The 26,567-nt window shown below is 37.9% G+C and overlaps 1 protein-coding gene across 4 annotated transcripts; it reads left to right on the top strand.

Moving 5' to 3' along the window:
- Positions 1–388: 388 nt before the first annotated feature.
- On the top strand, positions 389–25,296 carry SH3GLB1 (SH3 domain containing GRB2 like, endophilin B1; the record flags this gene model as incomplete). 4 transcript variants are annotated; one of them, XM_082003260.1, is made up of 11 exons in its annotated part: positions 389–460; positions 5,091–5,232; positions 7,922–8,050; positions 9,816–9,949; positions 10,335–10,427; positions 12,522–12,560; positions 14,014–14,037; positions 18,539–18,628; positions 19,167–19,267; positions 23,963–24,194; positions 25,189–25,296. In XM_082003260.1, the coding sequence occupies 11 exons, from the start codon at positions 389–391 to the stop codon at positions 25,294–25,296; spliced, it is 1,164 nt and encodes a 387-aa protein (XP_081859386.1). The 4 variants fall into 4 exon arrangements, with proteins under 4 accessions (XP_081859386.1, XP_081859388.1, XP_081859389.1 ...); XM_082003262.1 differs by having other exon boundaries at positions 12,522–12,608; XM_082003263.1 differs by lacking the exon at positions 14,014–14,037 and having other exon boundaries at positions 12,522–12,608.
- Between the last annotated feature and the right edge of the window lie 1,271 nt (positions 25,297–26,567).

The following is a 26,567-nucleotide window of genomic DNA, read 5'->3' as shown; positions in this document are numbered from 1 at the left end:
CGCGACCGGCTCCGGGGAGCCTCCCTTCCCCCACGGCGGGCGGGCTGTCTGACACGCGCTCGGGGCCCTTCGCAGCCGCGGGCCCTGAGCGCGCCGATAACGGCCGGGGCCGCCTGAGGCGGCAGCCTCTGTCATCGCCCCGAGGGGCGCCCGCGCCGCCCACCGACACCTTACGGCAGCGCGAGGTGGGGCGGGGCCAGGGTAGGCGCCACCGCCGCTCCACCGGCCGATCCGGGCTCTGCGGCTGACGGCGCGGCAGCGGCCAATCCGCTGCAGCGCTGGGCCTCGGCTGGCACCGCCCCCTGGCGGCTCCCCACAGGGACGGGCCGGAGCGGCCACCGCCGCCGCGGGTGCTTGGGCTGAGTCAGCGCCTCCTCCCCCGCCGAAGATGAATATCATGGACTTCAACGTGAAGAAGCTGGCGGCCGACGCGGGCACCTTCCTGAGCCGCGCCGTGCAGGTCGGGTCCTGCCTCTGTGGGGGTCCTCGCCGGGACTGGGCTTCGCCGTCACGGCCCCAGCTGCGGGAGGTGGGCGAGGCCGCGGGCTGGCTCCGCCGGGCCGCCGCTGGGCCCGGCGCGGGGCGTTGGCCGGGGAGCTCGGCTCTATCCCGGCTGGGCTGGCGGCTGGGCCCGCCGCGGGCTTCCAGCTCTGGGGGAGCGCTAGGCCCGGTCGCGCTGGCGAGGGCTGAGCCCAGAGCTCTGTCCTGGCAGGGCGGCGATGTGCTGCGGTGAGGTGCCTCCTTCTCCCGCCGGCTCCATTCCCTGCGGGTCCCCTCCTAGCCCCGGGCTTGGCAGGACCCGGGGATTTCGTCCAGGCCGGTTGCAACACAGCTGGCCTCGGGGGCTGGCGGGGGAGGCTGGGGCAGCCCAAGGTCAGCACAGGCAAAGGGGAGAAGGTGCCTGGGCTGAGGGGCGCGAGTTGAGCAGGCATCGGCTGCAAGGAGTTATGCTCGGAATTTGCGTGTGAAAAGGACAAAGGTGTGTCTCGCTTGAAATAAATTATGTTTTTACTGGCTGCTAAAAATGTATCCCGCTACCTGATCCGTAAAATTCGAGCTCAGATGTGACACCTGAAATTATCTGTCTGCTTAGGCTTTTTGGTTTTGTTTGAGCTTTGCTATCGTTTTTAAGCTTGTCTGATAGCCCGTTGTTTCTGAATGGGTCTTCCCCTTTCTTCACGCTAAGGGCCCTGTTATTGGCTTTTGTTCCTTAGCTGTTGTCTTGGGCTGTAATCCCTTTTCTATATATAATCAAACCTGAACAGATTTCCTGTAGGGAGGTGGCCATTCAAGCAGTACATAGTAATCCACTTTGGTCTCTCAGGAGTTCTCGCTGCGTCACAATCAGGTTTGGGACGTCAATAAAGTTGTTATCTGGTCTGATCGGTCTGGTGTATTGCCCTAAATCTCAATATTCAAGCAGAACCAATGATCAGGAGCACAGGAGAGCTCTGAAAGTGCAAACTCGTCAGAAAACATTGTTGTTCAAATTTAAATGAATTTAAAGCAGTCGTTGTGGCCTCTCTGTGATGGAGGTCCCATCCCCCCCCCGCACCCCCCGCCCTCCGCTTCTTCCAGGTCTGCGTGTTTCCCAGACCATCGCTTCCTTTCCAGCCTCCACCCCTTTCCCTTCTCTTGCTAGGCAAGGAGAAAGGGAGATGAAGTTCACCCTTCGTTGTAAGATCCTGTGATAGGACCTTGTGATTTCCTCTCTTATCTTTACTTTTTACATGTAAATCAGCTTATTGCACTAAATCTAATGTAGGGTTTAGGCAGTGTGTCATCGTTTAAAGGTGGTGTGAGCTGTGGTTTACTCCAGTGTGCTCTATCTGCATTGTTGGTTTACTTCTGAATAGCTACATTAGTTATCTGCTTAATCTAAACTAAAATTCAGTGGAAATGTGGAAGTAATAATTTTGCTCTACCAGCTGCCACTTTGCCCTAAAATGAGAAGTTTAATGAAGCCATTGGGGGGGAAGCAAATCCCTAACATATTCTTATAATCATGAGTAACTCATATTCTGTGTGCTACTGTTCCTTTCTCTGTTGTTTTGTTGGGGTTTTTTTAAGTTACTATCTAAGGCCTACAGATAATACTAATTTTGTGGATTTTTTTAGTATCATCTGGGTGTAGATTTTGTGTCCTCCAGTAAAAATTACAGTTCTGTATAGTGAGTTAAACTCTTATGTTCAGGCATCGTTGTATGACGTGGTATGACCTGACACTAATTGCTTTGGGATATTAGAAACAAAAAACCCCAACAAACCCAATGAAACAGTTCAGCAGCATAAAATGGTATGTAGGAAAACCACTTAATTCCATTTTAACTCTACTTCAGCTGTTTTACAAGGTAGTGAACATTTTTTTAGTGTTTCAGAGACCTATCAGACTTTTCTGTTACAAGAGGATTGGGGCTGGTTTACTCAAAACCACCTGATGTTCATGTTCCAGGAAGCCTGTTCCTTCTGTGGATGAGCTTATACCGTGTTCAGACTGCCACATCCTAGTTAGAAATCTACAGAAAAATCAAGCCTGCTGGCTGTCTTCATCCAAAGCCTGCCCACCCTTCTGGCAGGCAGAAAATGCTTTGAAAGGGTTGTTCTCAGTCAGTCTTGCAGTAGTTGCAATTTGTGGAACAAAGTAGCAAATGGTTATAGTTACTGGTGTTTGAGGTGAAATAAATAAAGCCATAGACTGTGGTAATAGGAATGTGAGTCCTTCCTTTTGCCAGGCTCTGTAATCGACAAGTTGCCTGCATAGCGGTCGGGAATGAGCTGGGCTTTTACTCTTTGGTAGCAGAAACACTTTTATTGTTCATGATCTCTACCTGAAGTTAGAGGTTTATCTTAACATAATTTCTCCTTCTAGTAATTTTGCAGTGTAGACTTGAAATGTTGATTGGGCTGTGATAACCCCGTTGTATACAAAACAGTACAATTTCCTTCTGCATGAGCTGGTCACATTCAGGCAACTTGTGTATATATTTTGAAATAATGAAGATAGATGGGTGGGTTACCATCTATGGCTTACTGATATGATTTGTTCCAGCAAGTGCTTACATTAAGTATCTCTGTATGACATGTTTTAAGCCTTAATAAAAAGGAAAACAAAACTTTTAGAGCTCTAATCAAAGTGGAAAATCATTAGTTCCTGCCTATTTTGGAACAGTTTTCTAAGCAAAAGAAAAACTTTTGATTAATAGTGCCACCTTCCTTATTTTGTTCTTATCCCTAAGGGACAGAGTAATATGTGAAAAAAGGATGTAAAACAGAGACCAGTACAAATTTAGGCTTCAGGGTAACAGAGATGGGAAATTGGAGTGGCAGTAGTAGCTTTACATTGATGTTGGAAACCATACTTCTGCCAAACTACTATTTACCACACTGCTCAGTATTGCTAAATTTTTTTCCTTTAAGTGTATATGTGAAATCTAACATTGTGATCTTTACTAAGCGATCTTCACACTGCTGAGAAGACTTATGGAAATATTAATAGGAAAGTCCATTTTATATACAAATACTCTTCTCTGTAATTAGTAAAAAATAATTTCAAAACCATTAATATTGTATAATGATGAATCTGTACAAAGTTTTTGAGAAAGACGTACAGTAGCTGACATTTTTTTAAAGAGCCTTTTCAACAGTATTAGTAGTACATCCATAAATAAATTCGATTCTTCCCTATACTGCCACTGAACTTTCTCGCAAAGGCAGTTTGCTTTCATGTAGAACTGTAAATGTTGCAGCATTTATCCATACTTTAGATGTGCATACTATCAAAGTTGGTTTTATTCTGCATGTGATGGAAATTAAAACAAACTTGGACAATGCAATTTGCTTGTATTGTATTCTTGTTTCTTATAGCTGTTGTTTAAATATCGCACCAAAGAACTTGTTAAGAATGAAGTTTGACTGTCAAAATGCTTCCAGTCCTATTATGTTCTTAATTGGTGAACTTTTTAGGTATTTAATCATAAGCCAGGTTCTTCTGAAAATGCCTGACTTTGAACAGGCTGTCAAGTGATGAGATCATCATTGTCATGAGGAACTACTGCTCGGAGAAGCAGGCAAAACCCTCAGTTCCAGTTTTGCTTGGTTCCCTGACGTGAAATGCGTGGCTTCCCCCTCCCAGAGAACTGGGATTGAAGTACAAACTGCTTGCGGGTTAATAGGAGTTGGCATGAATTTAATATCAAGTGAAATGAATTGTCTGCTGGATTTATTTAGCTACATGGAGTTACACTGTATTTCGTTGTCACTGAAAATACAGCTTGGAAGAGAGCAGCAGATGTCATCTTCCTGTTTCTGTAAGGTGTAACAGGATCAGTTATATCTAACCAGTTTATCAAACATTGATTTGTCCTATTCTAAAAAGCAACAACACCCCCCCCCCCAATCTCTATTCCACAACTTCCCAGGGAAGTCTATTTTAGCTTTTAATCCTTCAAAGCTTTCTCTAATGTCTAATTCCAATTTAAATCTTCATGCTGAAGTTTAAACTCACTACCTTCTGTCCTGTCTGTTGTGGACAGGTCAACATTTTTTTAAAACGCATTAAACATAGCTGCAATGACAATATGTTGTGTCTTCAGATTTTATTGTGGGAGAGGGGACAAACTTAATTAGAAATTATACAAGATTGAAGTAATCTTAATTGCCGTCGTTGCCTCTGGACTTTCCTTCCTTTTGGCTTATGTTTCAGGGAGCACTATGCAAAATTGGACTAAATGGTTCAAGTCAGAACTCTCAGTACCACGTAGGGCAGAGGATTTCTTTGTAATGTTGTAAATTACCTTCCTTGTCTTGGTCTGATTAACACCCTCTGGCCTCTTTTTTCCCCTGATAGTAAGGGTGTGTTGTTGAACTTAACAACTTTCAAATTTACCCATAGATTTTTATTGATAGATTAAAGAAAATAAATATTTTAAAAATATATTGATTTTTATTGATAGATTTTATTAATAATGGTTATATCTTTGAAAACATTACCTGCAGTTAATGCGAGTGAATAGTTACTGTCTTAAACTTGTCCTGGGAAATAATTTCTGTGAAATAACCGAGTATTTTCAATCTGTCTGACTAACTTCTAGTTCACGGAAGAAAAGCTTGGTCAAGCAGAGAAGACTGAACTGGATGCTCACCTGGAGAACCTTCTCAGCAAAGCAGAATGCACTAAATTGTGGACAGAAAAAATAATGAAACAAACAGAAGTTTTATTGCAGCCAAATCCAAGTAAGGAGCCCTTCAAGTTTTTGTTTGCAACTTTTTAATTAATAGATTTGCCAATGTAAATGTTTACTGCAATAGGTATTGCATAAGTTATGACTAAGTATAGCAGTTATAAAATTTGAAGGCTGGAGTTAGGGAAAGCACATTTTGGAGAGATACTTGGAATTGGAGACAATGGTGCTGCTTTATTGCTTGTATTACTTTAACCCTTCAAATGGGAAAAGCTTTAGAGCTCTGTAAACTGTAGTATTGGTTTCATACTCTGGTCAGTCTCAGGTTGACTGTTTTTTTTTTTTTTTAGTTGTTTCCTGTTTAATTGAATTTCTGACTCTAATTCCAGAAATCTTAGGTAGCTGTAAGAACTCTGAAGTTCTTAATGGAATAGATGTAGTGGCTCAAGAAATTTCATTATTATTTCATTACTTTAACTGTCTGCCCAATGCAAGTCAGCTTGAAGCAGGCCAGATGAACTGAAATGCCTATCTTTAACAATTCCTTTCCTAAAGAATGATTTTTTCCACATGCTGAGTCTTTATCATTTGCCAGCTTTTTATACACCATACTTAGGCAATACAATAAAGTTTCAAATATGCTTTCATCACCGGTGAATCTCTTACTGTAACAATAACAGAAAAAACATAGGTAGAAGAAATGTAATTTTCGGAGGTGTTAATTTCATTTGTTTCTGAAATTGCTGCTATGAGTAGTAATGTTGAGGATACCAGTTTCAGACTCGCATCCAACAGTTCTCTGTGCCATTTGTGGCAGTTCTACTAGAGTTGGCAGCTACAGGAATTTGCTTAGACTATAGATCTAGATTTCAAGTCAAGACCTGGTTGCTAGCCACTGGGAGAGCTACTGTTACCAAAAAATATGTAAACCTCTGACAGGTTCACTCAAATGATAAAATTATAATACGGCTAATACCTCTGCACTGAAAACATAAATATCCTCCTTGTAGTGACATACTAAGTTAGAGTTTATTAGTACAGGTAAATCATACACTGATAGCACTTCTCTAATGCCAAATAGATAAATTCTTTATAATGCTGATCTTTGAAGTATTATTTTGGAAGTCGGCTGCATCCTTTAGTTGCATTAAAACTGTATTTAAAAAACAAACATAAACCCCAAAATAACTAATCCTGTGGGAAGGATGCAATGGAATTTACCGAATGTTCCAGCCCAAATTTCTACTTTTGTCTAGGCCAGAGGAAATAGTCATCTTGTTCATTTAATTCGGTATTTGCAATATGTATTGACTTTTTAAGAAACTTGTAATTGTAGGATATTGAATCACTAACTGTAGGCTGGTAGAACTGCGTGAGGAAGATTCAGTAGAAGGATAATATCTGGTAGTATCACAGTTATGCTGACCAGTCAATTTTTTGGTGGCTAAAAATACCCAATGTTAAGCAGTGGTCTTCGTCTGTGAATGTAACTTCAGCTGTTCGGCAGCCTACTTGGGAGGACTATCACATGCTGTAGAGAGCTGCTTTTGATTGATAATGGAGCAGCCCTGTCTGGGGGAGGGGAAAATGACTTTTGGTCACATTTTTAATGGTACCTTTAGGTCAGACCTGTGTAATAGTTCGATAATTTTAGATTACTTTTCAGTTCTTTTGTCATTTAGTAAAAAAATAAATATTTTGCATAGAGTAAAGAAAAATTAATGCATTTGGGTCATTGTTGGTTCACCCTTGATGCCAGGGAATGCACAGACCCATGTTTGTCTGTGTCAGGTTAACATTTGTGACCTTCATGAGAAAGTAGTTGTTTAATTCAGTGCTGATGAAAGTTGTCTGATTAATAATATTATTTTTGGTTGCATCAAAGCAGCAAGTTTGTTCACTGGAGAGCTGCTTTGTGGTTGTCTGTACTATTGCAGGCTGAAATTAGTTCATACTGACTGCATAAATAAATAAAGCTAATTCTGAAGCCAAAATCTGTCAGAGAAATCGGGTGTTTTATCTGAGGACTTTGCTATTGTAATTAACACTGTCCCTGCTTATGTCTGTGAGGCTTTTTCACCTAAGCAGCACACAGTGGCTTAATATTACGATAGATGGATATTAATGATCATACAGTCGTGACAAGTTTTTTTTTTTATATATTTTTGTTGCTCAAACTAAGGAAAGATGGGAATATGAAATGAAACACTTTCTAAAATCTTTAATGGTTTGCTTCAGAGCATTTCAAGGAAGCAGGGGGAGTGGGAAAGAGGATATATTTTCTGGGGTTGCTGAACTTTCAGAATATCTTAATAGAGAACCTACAGTAGTTGTTGAACTTAATTCCTACGCTGCTAATTCCAGTGAACAATTGTCATAATTTTTTACCGGAGCGGCTGAAAAAAAAAAAGACTGTTTGGTTTTGTAAGAAGTGTTCTATTATGCTTTTACAATGGAGACTTCTGGACAACATTTTGAAAAATTTTATAAATATTCTGATAGGAGGGAGAGGAAAAGTATAACTTTTCACTTTCACAGGTGGCTCTAACAAACACTTGAATATAGCACGACAAACATGGAATACAGTCAGTTTCCAACATCAGTGTCTTCAGCTTAACATTGTTCACTTAATGTTGAGTTTAATGCCTGGATTTTGAAATTATTTTTCTTTTTTTTTGTGTGTTTCTATTTCTACTTGTGTTTTGAATGAAAGTAATTACTTCAAATAAACATCTTTTTAGATGCCAGAATAGAAGAATTTGTCTATGAGAAGCTGGACCGCAAAGCACCAAGTCGCATGAATAATCCAGAGTTACTAGGCCAGTATATGATTGATGCTGGGAATGAATTTGGCCCAGGAACAGCCTATGGTAAGTAGAAGCAAAAAATGTCTTGTGTTGCAGAAATGAAGCAGGGAAAAATGCACAGATCTAGTTTTCCTTAACAATGTAAAATCATATTGCTTGTCTTCCTCTAGATAAAACAGTTCAATGACTTTTACATTGTTTTGAGATGACTTGCTGTAGAACTTTCAGCATATGGAGATCAATGATGAGGTTTCTATCCAAATCTAGAAACAGAACCTGCTGTTGGAACTGTCATTGTGGATGGAAAATTTTCTTACCAGAAAAATAATTCTGGAATTTAGTTTCCTTGTTAAAAACCACATTTGCACATCTGACAATATTTATGCATTTTATTTGTGGTGTGGAGTGAAAACGTTATCCGAAATTAACTTCTTTAGTAAGAAGCCTTACTAACTTTATAGTATTCCTGCTTTTCTTAATAAATAATATTTTGCCAAAGGTGAGAGTGTAGAACATAATCTAAATTTTCTTCCTTCTCCAGGAAATTTATATACCTATGACAGAAGGGTTCAGGGTGTTATAGCTAATGTTTTTACACTGGCTTAAATTATAAAGTTTAACTCTAATGCTTTCTACAACTCTTAAAGGTGCTGATAACAGATTTAGCTGTTAATTTAACTTAACCAACTGAAAAGCATAGGTGTCTGGATATATAATATAGTCTGCAATCAAAGTCTGATAGTTCTCTTTAGTTGCTTTCTTCAAAATTGCAGTGGAATGGAAAACTTCTGTTCTGGGAAGAATGATTTTTTTATATTTAGAAATAATGGGGTTCCTTTTCAAAAGAAGGAACATGGTGTGTTTTTGGTTTTGTTTTTTTTTTTTAAGTAAATGTTTTGCAGAAGACTTAGGGATACAAAGTCGATAATGGCAGGCTTTGTTCCTCGTCCTTCCATATGGTTTTATGCTGTTACCTGTGGCCTTCCTTCTGATCATCAGCCTCAAGTCTTGCTTTTTAACATCAACTAGAGTTGTACTTAAAGGCACACTGTCCCTTAACTTGCAGAATTTTTAGAATTCAGGCAAATGCTAGCATAAAGATAGATACACTGTTAGCTTTCATGTGGTGTCACAAAATAGTTTAGTTCTCTGAAAACTTCATGTCTTTTCTAACTCAGCCATGTCAATCTCTTGAAACAATAATAATAATTGTATTCCTGATACACTAACTTCAGTTTCAATACCTAACTCAGAACCAAATTTTGAAGTATTGTTCAATTAATGTACAAATGTGTATTTAGAAGTTGATGGGGGTGGGGAAAAGCACATTATTTTCCAGTAGTTAAGTGAGCTTTTTCCTTGCTACCAACTACTCCTGACTTAAACAAAAATGTGGTGTAAGGGGAGGAGGTTGTTGGATTAAAGTAAGTAGTTATGATATCCATTTCTAAAACAGGTGTTAACAATGAAGTTGCCATAGTTAGTGCCACTTCTACAATTTTGCATCTATTCTCGTTGAAATCTTAACCTGACCTGTGATTGTTATTAATAAAAATGGTTTGGTTTGGTGCGTGGGTTTGTTTGTTTTGGGTGGTTGGGTTTTTTTGGTGTGTGGGTCTTGTTTTTTGGTGGTTGTTGTTTTGGTTTGTGCTATGTTGTTTTATTTGGTTTTTTTTTTTGTAGCTGACTTGGATTTCTTTTGAAAGCCCTTGTGATGGCATTGAATTATCTTTCAAACTGCTGGCCTAAACTTTCCTGCCTGTAGAAACCTGTTTTGTTAACCACCTGCCTGAATCACTATGAAATGAACTTATTTTTTTCTTTGCAGGAAATGCACTCATTAAATGTGGAGAAACACAAAAGCGAATTGGGACAGCAGACAGAGAACTAATTCAAACTTCTGCTATAAACTTTCTCACTCCCCTGAGAAACTTTATTGAAGGAGACTACAAAACTATTTCTGTAAGTTGAATTGTGCATTCTTCAGCACTTCACAACAATTGTAACTGTAGATCTTCAAAATGTAGTAGTAGATAATTGTGCATTATTGCTTTCCTCAAATTAATGTAGAAAAGGTCAGGTGCACCTTTGGTGTATTTTCCGTCCTTTTGACTGGGTAAAATCAAAATAATTCTAAAAAACTTGCTTTTTGTAGCTATTGTTCTATTAAAAGTATGTATCTTGAGTATAAAATGTGTGAGAATAATTAGGATCTAATTCTGCCTCTTTGTTCAACTGAATAACCTTTTTATATGTGATACTTAATTGAAAAAAATTTGCAAGTAGACAGGGTTTTGCTTTTGAGTATGTGTACCTATTCTCATGAACTAACCTAATTCGCTTTCAGAAAGAACGTAAACTATTACAAAATAAAAGATTAGATTTGGATGCAGCAAAAACCAGATTGAAGAAGGCAAAAGTTGCAGAAGCTCGAGCTGCAGTAAGTAGAATTTTTTTTTAATTTGTCCATAACTTTCAAACTTACTGATATATATTTATAAACTTGACCACTTGGTTATGTTTCTAGTCCTAGCTTCTTACTCTCACAATTTTTCTAGATACTTTGTAAGAAATGCCTCAGGGGAGCACAAGGAAATGAAAGCTAGTTGCTGATCAAGGTGTTAGTCTTCTCTTTTTAGATATTCCATCAAGTTGAACTTACTTGAACCAAGTAAATGTTCTCCCCTTGTTCTATACTAGATGAGCCTATACTGCCAGAAATGACTTGCTACAATCTGCCAGGACAGTTGTAAATACAAATTATTCAGAGGTCAAGTTTTGGCATTTGAATCTCTACAAGTGTTGAAGCGTATGTATAATTACTTCCAACCGATGAGCCTATCTAGACTTAACTTCTCTATATCAAAAATATTTGTAGTTTACTCTTTCTATAGTGTTTACTACTTCCCACCACCAAACAGGGTGAGACTATCAAACTCACATTTCTTAACCATTCTTATTCCCTCAAGAAATGCCTGTTCAAGGAGATTAAAATCACTATAAATGAAAAAGCTTTTGCTTTTTAAACTGTCAAGATGCCTCTAAATGGAGGAACAGATAATTGAATCTATGCAATTTCAGCAGGGTATGCTTATAATACTATTTTCATAGCTATCTTTTGACTGCATTCCTGAAAATGCATCAGTTAATGTGATAGTGATTTTTCCCATAAGGCTTAATGCAGTAGGGGTCATGCACACGGATGCCAAAGGAATACAGACAATTTAAATACACAGGCCAGTGTACATCATGAAGAGGCAAAAGTGGGACTGTTGGATTTTGCTGGCTTTTCCAAATGGGTCGCTGTCCTGAAAGATTTTAGAAGCATCATCTGGGTCTCAGAGCTTTGTAGATGAAGCACCTTGCATCTTTGGGATGGTGATCCTTCTAAAAAAACAACGTAATCTCTACCTGACAGTTCTGCTTCTCTGTCTCAATCCTCCATGTCAAGCACACTGTCCCTGTGTATTTAAATTGTCTTTATTTTTTAAGTCCATGCATGCATTTCCCCATATGTTATGTAAATTTTATGCAAAAAGTTACTTTTACTTGTCAAGCTTTCTTAATTTGTAAGACTAACAATGGAGAGCAGAGCAGGATTTTAGTTGGCTAGTAGTAGAGTTTGGAAGCAATGGATAGTAAACTCTTCCTTTGCTTGGATTTGTTCAGAGTATTTTGGCTATTAACTTCCTTGTGGCATGGTACTTTCTAAAGCAGTAGAAAGACCATAAGGAAATTGTTCCCCTTGAGCCTAGTGTTAAAAGAAAGGCTCTATACTGGAGTTTTAGTTCCATCAACAGTGTAATCATCCAGAGCTTGGTGCTTGGACAAAATTATTGCCAGTTGCTGCCTGCTGCTACTACTTGACTGGTCTTAAATATTAATATAGCAAGTAATTCACAGTTTTATTCACAAATAATTTAGTGCTGGTAGAGCATGAAACTCTAGGCCTCTTACTTCACTACAATGTCAATACTTCAATTTTAATTACATTTTAACAGCAGTGTGCATGTTTAAATAGTATTGGATTGTAGAATTCCCAGATAAGTTAAAAATTTGCATCTCTACATTATCCTCTGCAATACAGAAATGAGGACTAACCTGGATATAGGTGTGATGCAAATGATTCATCTTCTGCTGGCTCACCCGTTTATGAAGGAAGATATCTGACAAACAGTGCTGAAGTGATAGGTTAGCAAAGTGTATTTGAGTTATGATGCAAACTTCTGTGTTTCGCTACTTTCTTTGACAGGATAAAGTGATAAATTGCATCTACATTTGATTATTATTTATTATATGTTGTTATTTTCCATGCTATAAAAATATTTCATGTTTCATGAAATTACATTCTACCATGCTTACTCTATAACTGAAGTAGTGAAGTAGCTTAGATCAGTATAGGAAATGTAATTCTAAACAGCTTTATTTGTCTATATTCAATTCATAGTCTTGCAGTACTTCGTGCCAATAATCTGTTCATCTGCTGTATTCACAGTGTTGTAACTTGCTTTTGTCTTTTATCTATGCACTTAAGCAACTAAACACCTCTCAGCCTGAAGAGAATAACATTATGGTAAATGTCTCTTACGTGCTCAACTTGCTGCATGTAAAATGGCTAAAGGTTTGTTGGCCTCCTGTGTTCATTTGTTTTCCTATCAAATGTTTCCTCTTGCTATCCAGCTTATTTGGTCTTGTTTCAGGTGTTTTCCATTGCAAAATGGGTTGGTATAGTGTACTAAACACACTTATGTCAGTAGAACATTAGGTGTTGTATCAGAATATTTCTGATAATCTGAAGTATATAGTATTCTAATTTCTGCGAGTTGATAAATGTAAACTTAGGATGCAAAAGAGTCTTGATGGGTTTTTTTTAATCACTTCTGAAATTAATTTCACCCATTGGAGGGAAAGGAATTATTTCATTTTCCTATTTATTTAATATGAGTAGGAGTGAATTTTGTGAAATAGCCAGGAATATTTAGAAATTATTTCCTTCAAGCAATGTTTTACAAATAACTGAAACTGAATAATGTCACAGAAATTAGTGTCTTAACTTAGTGTACAGTATATCCTAAAGGTGTTGCAAAGACTCCTTAAAGCAGCTGTCCTTAGCACCGTAATTGTGAAAGTGGGAAAGGAAGGGATTAATTAATTATGTGCAACATAGACTGTGCTGTTCAGCCTGTCCTGGTTTGGGTCTTGGATCTGCACAGCATAGTGGGTCTCATCTCAGTGTTGCAGATTTCTCAGTCATGATCAGATAAAAGGGTGAATAAACTTTTTTGTTACAACGTGCTTCTGCAACTTCTGTGAACATCTTCCTACCAAAGTCCTGATTGTGTCATCTTCTTACAACTGCAGAAAATGAAGGTTAATGGAGAACTGCATTGCAAGAGGGAATTGGAACAGCAAGCTGAAGGAATTGGCTTCTAGAGTAAATTCCTTGCAGTTCTATGGTTTTGCTGTACTACTTGCTACTACTTCAATACTCAGTTTGAGATACCTCTGTAGCATTTTTCATTAAATTTAGGTTTCAGTAAAAATGCTTGTGAAATAGGAAACTGGTAATGGAATTAGCAAGAGAAATCATTCGTCTGTTTCAGTCTTTACTTAACGTGGTGTTAAACTGAGAATAGCTTTTCATAGTTTTCCAGTATTTTAACATACTGAAGTAACTTAAATTCCTCCAGAAGATAATCTAGTTTGTCTGATTCATGTCATTTTCTAAGTAGTTATGTCTTATGTTGTAATAGCTTATTTTAAATAGATTCATGTAACATAAGTTCTAGAAGTCATACACTCTTCAGTATCTAATTTATTTCACAGATGTAGTGCTATCCATACTCACTGTAGTTTCATTGTATATGAAGGCCTTTCGGCAGCTGATTTACAGCACTCCTCAAATTCCTGTGAAATTCTGAGGACAGGAAGGTAGTTAAAAGTCAAAGTATGGTTGCATCTGGTATTAAAGTACCACCACTGTCTAAGTTTGTATGTTTTTATTTCCCTTCCTTAATGCTGACTAGATATGGGCTGAGGAAGTGACGAAAGTAAGTAAACAATTTAGAAATTGCAGAATTCTGAAACTGTAACTTGTGCTGGTCTAATGTAATAAAGGATATTGCATGTTGTTGATTGCAGTCTAATGCTGGCAGCTTGGTGCATCACACTAGGATACACTGGTTCCCTCTAGGGCCTTTCAAACTCCAGTGGCATACAGTGCCTGGGGCTGGTTTTGTAGTAACAAAAGTTTTCTGGCTAACTGTCACTTAGTACCATATGATTCTCATGTGACAAGATAGAAGAACAACTACAGGACCTGTCTCTCAAAATTTACTGGTATGACATCATGTTAAAATTACCTCTTAAGAATGAGCTTATTTGAAAATTTTCAGAAACGTTGGGGTCTAGTAACCTAAAGTGTCCTGAAAAACACTGATCTTCAACTTTTACCCAAAACATGGAACCATAACTAAAATGGTGGAGTGTGTGCAAGAAACTCAGCAAAAATTCTGTTTAGGAGGGGTTTTCTTTTGTTCCTCGCCTTTCTCCCCATGTCATGAGAGAATGCTGTGCTTATCTTAAGCAACTGAAGTTAGGAGGTAGGCACATCTGAAAACTGCACCTGGACTGAAGGCTGGTTCATAAATATAGCATTAGCCTTGGGGTTGGGGCTGCAGCCTTCTCTTGTCATGCCATCCCTTGCGCAGGGACAAACTCGGAGGAGCTAACGGAGTGTTAGGTGATAGCTGCTCCAGTGCCGCGAGAAGGGCAGTTCTCAGGCTCACTGGCTCTGACACAGCGGTATTGGGAACAGGCTGTGAGAAGCTGTGCTAATAGTTAAAGGGAAACTTCTTAGGGGATTTCTGTGGAGGAGCAGAAATAAAAATTCAGTGTAGCAATAGAACGAAAGGGTAGCTGGAGGGCAGGGGCTTTGGAGTATGGTTTTTAAAGGGGGACTAGATAGGCAGCTGTGGAAGGTGTAGGGAGTTGCTGTTAGAAGCTGGGGTATAGAGCTCTGGGTGAAATCTTGGGGGTTGTGAGAGAAAGTAAATGAAGGCTTTTTCTGTTCCAACTTCCTGTAAATTAAGTGCAAACGGGAGTATATGTGCAGAGTGTAAGGTGAGAGTTTAGGGGGAAGAAGGAGTTTAGAGACTGAAATGTAAAAGAAGGGTTAGGCCAACTTTGATCCCCAAAGTTTGAGAATTATTTTACTAGTTCAGCAGAGTAACAGTGTGGAAGCAGGAAACCTGTTTGCTAGAGTACTTGGAACTATTTTGGGGAAAAAGATGGTAGGGGAGCAGTACTGCTGTAACGAAAACTGATCTTGAAGCTGAAGACATTGATGAATAAAACTATTTGCTTTTCAGAGACGATGACAAGCAACTTTAAGGACAGTGAAATCTAACAGACTGTCTCGGAGAGAAAAAGAAATAATACAAAGTGCTTGACCATAGCATAAAGGAGACTAAAAGCTTTAAACTTTGTAATAAATTATGTAATTCAAGGTTTCCTTTCTTTATTAAGCATGTAAAAGCCAAAGACTAATGAGAAGAAGCTACAACACGTCTGTTCTGCTAAAGGAACAGTAATCTGTCCAGGTTTCTAAAGGCAATCTGTCCTTCAGTGTTTGAAAGTTGGAGGAAGAAATTCATAGATGTTTTCACTTTACATCTAAGAAGCTTCCCAATAAGTATTTCAGACTGTACAGTAATCTCTGGGTCAATTACAGGTTTTTTTTCAGTTAGAACAAAAAGATCTGCGTGGTGTCAATGACAAACTTTCTTCAGTTTAACTTCCCCTCTGAAATGTGGAATTAAGAGGATATTAAATACCGTACTATAACGTACGTGGGGTAGGTACTGATGTTACACACTTCATAAACATACGAGTTTTGTTAGGAGTGTTCTGAGGTGTCTGGTGTAGTCAATGAAAAGAGCAGAGGCTTTTAGTGTGTGTTCAGCACACTGAGGTTAGACTGGTTTGGAGCATCAAGAGGAGCTCCTGTCTGACCACAAAGGGGACAAGGGGGCCCAGCTATATTGGGTAGCATGAATGTATCCATTGTTACTGTTTTACTAATAGTGTGTCTAATAAAACAACATTAGGAAGGTGATTTTATTTCCTATGCTCTTAAGATTGTGTGTTATCCCTTAGCTACAGGACTGCACAGTATTTCTGAGAGGTCATACATTCTTAGGTGAAATTTGGTGAGATTATGAATTTCTGAATATTCATGTTCAGAAACTGGGTTCATGTTCTGAACTTGGGGACTGAGTACTGTTTTGAGGGATCTTCATGGGAGACACCTGGTGAGGTGTTCTAAAAGCAAAATATGACTGCAGCTGGGGGTCGCTGGGAAGTTTAGGCTTATATTTTGAGCTCTTCATTCTGTTCAGAAACAAAGGTGATCAGGCCATAAGCTTCCCAGCTTGAAGGTCAGCTGTTTTCCCCATTTACCACAAGGTGTGGAATAGATACATGTCCTGTTCCTGTTCACTTAGTAGTACTGAAAATAGGGATGGGGCAATAAACACATCACCACGTAATTCAGTTTATGTAAACCTCTACAAAACCAGTATGCTGAGCTTTTGTGAAGCAATGTATTTAATGTCAGTCTGTACTAGCTAAGTTACCACATTACTCACTTTGCCTTTTCTTGTAGAAACTAGTTGATTTGCTAAAATATTGTTGAAATAAATAGAATTATTCTGATGGATATTTCCCCTTCTTATAAGTTCCTATTCTCATATATTTACTTACCTGGCAGGAAGAAAGAAACACATTAGTAACTGCTGACTTCAGAGAAGCAGGAGACTAGACTATCTCCAGATGGATTACCTATGATTTTTGGTGTGTGTTTTTTTTGTTTTTTTTTTTTTTTAAAGGAAATGAAGATGTTGCTAATAGCCAAGAGAGGAAGAAAAGCATTCCGTTCTCTATCAGATTTGCTTTTTTCCCCTGTTTGTTCTTGCATTTCTCTCAGGAACACCCAGATGGATTTCACTGATATCAATACTGATTTAATAGGAAAATTCCAAGCAAAGATTCTTGCCTCAACAAACTTTGAAAACTTAATTAGTTTGTAACTCGATACATATACTGCTATCTCAGTTTTAAGTAAGAAACACACAGCACTCTATAGCTGCTTCCTCACTGTTTAATTAATGTGTAAGCCTTCCCAGCTGCAGTGACTTCACATGAAAAACATTTCTTGGGTAACTGCATCATTCTTCTGTGCTCATTTCTGAGATTAAGGTCCTTCCATGCAACTTCTTATATTGATTAACATTAGTGGAATGCAAGAGCAGAATGTTTGCAAACATGTAAAATCCTTTTGAAACCAATGTTTTATCAGTATCACCTCATTAAGTTTCCTGAAAATATCTCTCCTTACTCTGTTTTGTTGAGAACAGTAACTGCTGTATCTTGGATTTAATGCAGATTTTTGCCTTTGGGTTTGTTTTTAGAAACAAGGTACTAAATGCATATAAATATTGAGGCAAGATAATCCAGATTCCAGGTTGAGGACATTCTGTCTTGGAACAGTAAATCTTAGATATTACAAGACATATTTTTATGTATTTGTGTGTTTTGAGTAGTGTCCTTTTTATTCCCCCCAACAATACTCTAAAGTAATTGTGACTTGTGCTTGGTGGGAGTCCTTTAAAACTGCTATAACACTGTTATCATTATCAGCAATTTTTACATAAGTTATGTAACAAGGAACAGATTTGAATTGGAATTATTTAAATATGGAAGTTAAATCCAGTCATTTTAATAGAAATTTTACTCTAATTGAAGTTAGAACATTTGCTAGAGTTTGGATTTATTTATTTTTAAAGACACTTCAATTACAAACCCCAGAAATAGTTGTAGTAGCTTGGTAGCCGGTATGAGACATTAATTTATGAAATACCCTGTTAAAACTTACCATCAAAGATTTATGTACAGCTGATTGCCATGCAGTTACCTGACAAAAATAATGTGAGGTTATACTAGTATCCACTGAATTTAACTTTAGTTTCCCGTTAATCTTGAGGATGCAGGAGCTTTCGTTTTTATCCTTTCAACTCCACTTCCCATTCATCAGATCAACTGATTGTTGAAACCACGACAACATCCTAAATTATTTTGTCAGAGCCTTGCTAACTTGAAGTATGGAAAAAAATTACATTGTCCTTGGCTGCCACTGCTGTGCTGGCAGAACCCTGGTGCAGACACTGTTATGCCAATGAACACGTGGTTTGTTAATGGGAGAAGTGGGGTAATACTGCTGGTGGAAAAACGCCTTCTTTTTGCATGCATTGACTCTGTGGTAGGTGTCTGATGATAAAGCTGTTGTGTATAGAGAGCCTCAACATTTCTGAACCTGAAACGCAATTATGCTTTTTGCCTAGTAAAGATCTGCAAAGAAAAAACACGTTTCAAATACCTAAGTTTGTGATTAATGCATTTGTGTGAGTAGCTCTGAATGAAACGGAACTGTTGCAGTTGGAAGGTGTAACAGAGTGCATAGTACAAATACCTAATGTGCATCCTTACTTTTAGTCTGAACAGGAAGTACGAATTACTCAGAGTGAATTTGACCGTCAAGCAGAGATTACCAGACTTCTGCTGGAAGGAATCAGCAGCACACATGTGAGTACCCAAGTGGGGTACAGGGGGAAAGTCAAAATCGAGGCACTTTCTAAAAATAACTACACTAAGCTGCTTGGGAACTTTGGGCTACAGGTTTTCACTTTAATGCCTTAAAGCATCAAACAGCTGTGGATTCTTTATTTTTTTAATTCTAGTTTAGTATCCACAGAATTTAACTTTAGTTTCCCATTAACCTTGAGGATGCAGGAGCTTTCATTTTTATCCTTTCAACTCAACTTCCCATTCATCAGATCAACTGAGTGTTGAAACCACAAAAACGTGCTAAAATATTTATTCTGTTATGGAAACAATATAGGTAAATGGTATGATGCTTGTACAGCACCTACTTTTTGTGCTCAAATATGTTAATTTTTGTGACATTTTATCCCAGTTACCTGGTAAATCCAGGCACTATGCCTATGTGGCATAAAGCCCTGTGTGCCAATCTTGGCCTTAGCACCTGATCAGAAGACCAGTCTTTCTAATGCAGCGTAGTACTTTTACAGACTAAAGACTTGAACTCTTTGCTGTGTCGTAGGCACATCACCTTCGCTGTCTGAATGATTTTGTTGAAGCTCAGATGACCTATTATGCGCAATGTTACCAGTATATGTTGGATCTCCAGAAACAACTTGGAAGGTAGTAACACTGTAAAAACTTCAGGAAAAAAACAGGTTTTTCTAAGTGCTTATGAATAGTAGGAAAACTTAACTGATATAACAGTGGTGAACACACAGGCATGCTGGACTGAAAGGAAATATATCTGTTCTCAGGTAATTAATATGTAATTACCCTGGTGCAGCTATTTCCCTAAGCCTTCACACAGCTCTAATGCCTTCTGAGGGTTGATTTACTGAGATTTTGTATAATTTAATTGAGGAAGGTGAGCCCATGGTAACCTCATTTAATGGCACAAAAAAGAATCTCTAGAGACTTGCTTGTAATCATTCAGTTGTCTTACGCTTCGTGCTACAAAGATGCTATGCAATGTGTGAAAAGTTTTTGTACTGCACATAAATTCCTGTTGTCACTTAATTTGCTACAGGGCGCTACCTGATTCTCATTGAAACTGCATTCTCCACTGTTAAGTGAGTTGCCAGCATAGATATTGTATCTAAGGAGAAATGGACTTCATAATATCTGTAATCAGTAATCCAACGCACTCACGGTGGAATGAGCAATTTTGTCTAGTTTTACTGTTTATGTTTTTTTCATGACAAGGAAGTAAAAATAAAAGTGTTCTTAAGTCTTATCCTTTTCCTGACTTGCAACTTCCTGTGGTGGTTGATTTCCTTTCCTTAGTTTGTTTGAATGGGTAGTTTTAAAGACTTTTAAAAAGCTATGTCTTTAAAGTTACATTCCATTGAAAGAAGTATCCAACTGTAAAATTTGGTAGCACATAAATGCAAGTTGTAGAATTGAAAGTTTGAAAATAAACATTTACTGGATTACGGACAAGTGCCTCAACTTAGAAATTAAGTGAAGTATATTTACACAACTTTTTTGAGAGGATGTTTTTAAAATCTGTACTCTTATCCTAGTATATTTACCAAACAGGAAGCTTTAAGCATAATACCCTTAACCTAAGGAAGAACATATGCCTCTTTAAAATTGTTTGCTTTAGGATGTATAACATGTCCAGAACAGCTGTCTGTGTTTGAAATTTATGTAAACTGCTACCAGGTATAAAAAAGATTATTTGAAGAAAATACTGCCTTTAGGAAAACAGAAGAATGTATCTTTATGTGGCTGTGGTCTGATTAGTATTTCTTATAAAATTACTATGACTGCTAGAAGACTAAAAGCACGGAAGCAAAATCCTAAATGCCTCAAGCAGCCAAATGAAGTTCCTCTGCCTATGTAGATTAAAACAGTAATGTTATTAAATCTTGGGCATGTCCTTCCTTGTGCAAGAAAGTCCCACTGAACTACAATGGAGAGCACTGGGACAGGGTCTCAAGTTGTGCTTCTTGTTTTGTAAGAGTTCCTCAGTTTATAGGCAAATGGTGCATAGCACTTGCATTAAATAAACAGATGAGCAGGATATGGGTAGTCTTCCTATGTTAACTGTGGGCTGATACAGTACCAAATAAATAGCTTAGGCAGCTCAGCTGGATATTTGTTGCATTTACCAGCACTCCGTTGGTTAACAAGGGACATAAAGTGCTAAGTTACACATGCTCTTTTCTCACATCTAAGGATGACATTGTGCTGTAGTCTCATATGAAAGCCAAGAGCTGTGAGGGACTTAATTTTTGTTTTGAGATCATTGATGAACCAAAGGTGTTCAGACTCTAAGTGAGATAGTTTGTTGCTTCTCCTGGTTCTCTGAGTAGGTATCTGTTTTATGTTTTACCTGGGTCAGAATCTAGGGCGTAAACTGTAACCCAGTTCACATTGAGACTATTCAAGTTCCAAAGCTGAGCACTGATTTTCCTGATATACTCTCCAGAGTCAGCTGTAGGGAAGGTGTGGGGAAAACTTGTGCTCAGTTCTTTTTACATAGATAGACATGGTTTTATGGATGCTTCTCTTCAACCAGCAGCAGCTGTTTATCCCTTTACTGCCTCCCCCTCCTGTGGGGATGCTTAATGAATGAAATCTCCCAGGTTAAAAGCAATCTCTGTTCTTTTTTTTTTAGTTCCTGAGAATGAACTAAATAAATCTATTTGAAATATCCTGATACTGTCTACTTTTTTTTCTTGCTGATAACTGCTTTTGAATTTTCTCAGCTTCCCTGACAGCCAAGCCTAAGCTTTGGTGTCATTATTTTTTCAAGTTACACATTACTAGTCCCCTAACTCTACAAGCTGTGAAACTCCTGCTACTCAAGTGTTCAAAAAAATCCCAGACAGCCTCTGTATAGATGAAGCTTTCCAGTAACATGCCTACATATGGCTTTGCAAAAAGAGTGAGACTTAATGCTTTACTGATTGACAGAGTGGTTATAAAGCTTTGGCTTTTTTCTCCACTAGTTCAAAGGGTCACTGGTTTGTTCAGCTGAGCAGAATGATTTACAAGTAATTACTGTGTTAACAGAGAACAGGTTTAGAAGTATACTAAACAGTAATTTAGCAATATTGAAACAGCTGATTGTCATTTAAAATTAAATCCCTCTGAATGCCAACTACTCAAGTAATAAACACATCATGAGGCACAGCTGAGTGATCCCTAGAAAACTGTGGGGTCTAGCTTTTCCTCCCTTTGTTCTGTTTGTTTGATTTGCTCAGGGAACATGGTGAACTGGTTTGAAAAACTAATCTGGCAAATAAAAAAAAAAAAATTGGTGGAGTTGTAGTCTCTTCTTGGTGAGTTGAACCAGCTCTTTATGATCAAATGAGGTCAAGGTAAGCTAGAGGGGGAAGTGGGACTTCCTCCTTTTGCTGGTGGTAAACTGCTAACTGAACTCACAACAGTCTCCTGAAAGTCCACCCATTTTTTTATATGCAGTTCAGTCTAACTGTAAAGGGGCTAGTTCTGTCCTTCACAATATACTCTTGCTGTTTGCCTTCAGTCAGATGTAACAATTGCATGACTGCAAGGTGAATGTGTTTTAACAAGCTGTTCTGATGGAAAGTTAGGAATCTTCTTGATTTTTGTTAGATTGTTGGATCAACTCAAAAGCAATATATTGCTAGATCTGACTCAAAGGACAGAGAATGAACATTTGTGCAGTAAAGGGGTAGAGGAATGGGTCAACCCTGTCTGGTGGCAGTGTAAATTACCAGATTAAGTATAGTGTGAAACTGTAAACTTGTGTGCAGTACTGCTGCAGCTGGTACAGATTTGAGCTAATTCCACCTATGTTCATGCTCACACAATCAAAAAATTAGTCACTATGTTTATAGATTTAGCTTTCACCTGCATCAGCTCCCTAAACCAGCTCTTATGATTATATGAGCACCAATAATGCTGCAGATATGGGTGTAGGAATACACTGATCTTGATTTATGTAGTTAAAGTTGCCACCGAACTGCATCTTAAAGAAGAACTTAACTGGGGAGCATAGGTGGGAAGGGATGAGACTGTGTTCTGACAGGTTCATACACACAATATAAATAGATCTTAATTATGTCAAAAGAGTAGGCAAAAAAAAAAGTAATATGTTCATATCCCAGATGTTAATGAAAAAGCATCTCTGTAGAAGGACTGATGATGAAAGTTATGTGTGGGAATTGACTGATGAGTTGATGTGTAGACTGGTCAAAAGAATGGAAGGAAATGCAGCTGCAGTTCCACATCATCCTGACTCAGTCCGATTCCTACTTGCTGACCCTTTTTCACTGCATCAGCTCTGCCACTTGTCAAAACCTTCATTGACCTTCTTTTAAGATAGAATCAGATGAGTGTTGGAACAAAGGAATGCAGCAAAGGGACAAAGAAATACTACATCAACTTAATAAGTTTAGTCTGCTGTGGAACTGCTTCCCAGTTTGTAGGGCAGAATGATGTGAAACAGTCTCACAGCTCATCATTGCCCCCCATGTTGTGCTATTCCCTCAATCCCACTGCCCTGAAATCTCTTGCTTCTTTGCTGTCCTTCTACTTTTCAGCCGTGTTATTCTGTCCTTTCCCTTGTATCTGCTCTGGCTCTCATCACATTTTTTGTGATTCAGCTCATTAACTTAGTAGAAAATTTTACACTTTTTTTTTTTTCCCCAGGGAGGTTAATGAGTTGAATTGGCTTCATGGAAGGGTCTGGCAAGTGCTGCAGCTGGCACAGAACAAGCAGCAGCCTAGAAAGGAGGGCCTTAAGTCGATAAAATCATCTTTAGCGTAAAAAATATTTTTGTTTACTGCATGCAGTTAGCTGAATTAATGAACTCATTTAGATTACAAAAATAGTTGTGTGTGGTTTTTTCTTCTTTCAGAGGGAGGCTATGTTTTTAACCTGCATTATATTTCCCTGATCTGGCTCACCAGCATAGTCTTCTGTGTAGCCACATAACTGAGGAATCAGCAGGAGGAGGTGGAGGCTACTTTTACTGACAGAGCTGTGGAAAAAAAAAAGTTTATTACAATACAGTGTGAATTAAGTCTGAAAAAGCTTTCCTGTTTTTTTTTTTCTTTTTTTTAAGAGGCAATTACCAAGTTCTTTTTTAAGGTAGCAGTATTTCTTTTAAAGTATATTGGTTTGATTTATACTATAGGTCAGGCACAAGTATCTTTATTTGGATTTATACAAATATCAGTGCTATTCTATTACTGCTGTCTACTGGTGCTTATTCTGTAGCTGATAAAAGTAAGAATACTAATTTAGGTGTGGAGGCATGTTTAACTCCCCATGTAGAACTGATTCACTCAGAAGTCTTTTTGTTTTGTTTTCTCCCACAGCTTTCCATCTACTTTCCTCTCGAACAATAATCAGTCTTCCTCAACTCCTGTGCAGAGTGTTTCTACTCCCTCAGTCTTGGCCTCAGCCTCTGCTTCGTTGCCTTCAGTAAGCAATTCAATAGTTACTTCAGGCATCAGTGAACTGAAGTCATCAAGTGGCAGCAGGAAAGCTAGAGTTCTCTATGATTACGATGCTGCAAATAGCAGTGAATTATCACTACTTGCAGATGAGGTAAGAGTTTTCTGTGTACCTTGATCATTTAAAAGTAAAATCAGAATTATTGTGACTAATTATATAGCCAGTTAATATGTGCTACATTAAAAAATCTGTGTAGTTGATTTTTTAAATTAAACTTCAGTAGTACTCTTAGAGCATTTTCCTGTACCTATATACCCTGAAATTCTATAGTGAGAGTTAACATTTGTTATACCATCTTAGCTTGCAAGAACGTTTGCTAGATAATCAAGATGTAATTCTGCTGTCTTCTTTTTACCACACCTTTAGCACTGTTATCAGTACAATTAGTCTTTCAAACATTAAATATTGCGATGTGGGAAGACTATGAAAATACAACCACTTCTTGTTTTGATGGTGGTGGTTGTGCTGCGTTTATTCCTGTTCCAATTCAATTGCACTCTTAAGTCAGAGAGTCTGTACAAAGCAGGCAGAGATACACAATGAGGTAGGGTGCTGGAACAGAGTTCTACCTAGTAATGTGACTATAGCTTAACCCTGAAGAAAAGCATCCACAAAAAAATTTTCAGACTTTTTTTTTAAATGTACATTACTTAAATATTTCTATTTGACTTTTTTCTTATCTAGACAGTGACTTAGAAACTGTGGCCTAAGATTTTCTGTTAAGATCGACACCATCTGTCTTTCTGTCATGCACTTGAAGATCCAACGAACTTTCATTTAGATTGAGTGTTAAAGTTGATGGTGATATACAAGATTTACAGATAAAAAATAGAAAAGAAACCATTATGAATCGCTCTTCATCAGAAAAAAAAAAAGGACTTTAAAATATGCTACTATAGCTACTTCTTTTCCATGGACCAGTGAAAATAATTTTTATGAGCACTGGATCATGTTCCATGGATGCTCATATTAAATGCTCTATTTAACTTGGTTAATCTCAGTTTTAAGTTCTTGGAAATCACATGAGGGTAGACTGTATTTTTTTCCAGGCAAGGAAAGGTTATAATAATGTGTTTCTGTTTTTTAGGTGGTAACAGTGTACAGTATTCCTGGCATGGATTCAGACTGGCTGATGGGTGAAAGGGGAAATCAGAAAGGCAAAGTGCCTATTACTTACTTAGAACTGCTAAACTAGATGGTTGGCCTGAATAAAGACTGTCAATTATGGTGACACCATATTTATATACAATTAACGTTATGTAAGCAGGTTTAAGTGTCTTCCATGTTAATTGTCTTGAGGGACGAATACCAGCCATTACAGACTGGCTTTTCTGCCAGCATGGTTGCATGGTAAATACTCTATTCAAACATAATCTGTTTAAAACTTTTACTTCATGTGCCAAGAACATGTTTCCTACAGATTTGTTTCTACTGAAGTTTTCACTAATACAAGCTTCTACTTTTGAGTAATCTAGATTGAAAGCAGGAGGTACTGTTTTCTACTGAAATTTTTCATTAATGGCAAAGCTTTTCTTCACATAAAATAAACTTATTGTGAACTGATGCAGGTGTAATGCACGTTATTTGAATAATACCAAAACCAAACATGAAACATAAACCTTAAAGAAGTCCATATGGTTCTGTTCCCAGCGCTTGTGGAGTACAAATGTGCTGAGGCTTATATGGCTATCTGCTGAGTAACTTGTGCATTTAATCACTTTTGAGAAATGAAAATGTGGGGGTTTTTTTCTCTCTGTTAAAAATTTAAGGCAAATTGCTACTATGTTGAGATTTTAAACTGCACCTAGGTGGATTGAGACGAGCTAGTGACATATGTTCTGACTTGTTTTTAATCTTGCCTTGTATTTTTTTCCCTGTAATTGCTTTCCAGAAAAGAGGCTAATTCAGTTTGATTAGTAATTAAGATTCTTTCAATCAGCTTTTATGTTAAATTAAGCACTGCATTTTGCTAACCAAATATGCACTGTCTCTCCACATTTAAATAGTTCTGTAGATGAGCATACATTTGTTCAGGTGATAGGTTTTAATGAAAATCTGCATTCATAATTCTTATGCAACAGTTTATTGTCGTGTTCTAATTGGATTCAATTAGTGTTACACTTTTTTGTTTTACAAGAGAACCTCCTTTAAATATGTAGGGAGGAAAAAAATGTCTTGAACTTAAAAATGGCTTTAACAAAGGTATTATTACTTGCAAATAACATTACTTTTTCCTAAACATTGCACCCTTTAATGTTTCATAAACAGCAGAATTTTAAGGCTGTACAAAGATTCAAAAGGATAGGTTGAGGGGAATGTTTTTTTTTTTGTATTTTTTTTAAGTTCAAGTATATTTAATTAATTGGGTTGGACTGGTTGAAGGAAATTCCTTCCATTGAGAAAGAAATTATTCTCCTTGCAGAAGATGCAACATTGACAGAAGTCCACTTTAGCTCTCAAGGGAAC

This window comes from Phaethon aethereus, assembly GCF_964289735.1.
Source record: "Phaethon aethereus genome assembly, chromosome: 8".
NCBI lineage: Eukaryota > Metazoa > Chordata > Aves > Phaethontiformes > Phaethontidae > Phaethon > Phaethon aethereus.
This window is presented reverse-complemented; position numbering and strand designations above follow the sequence as displayed.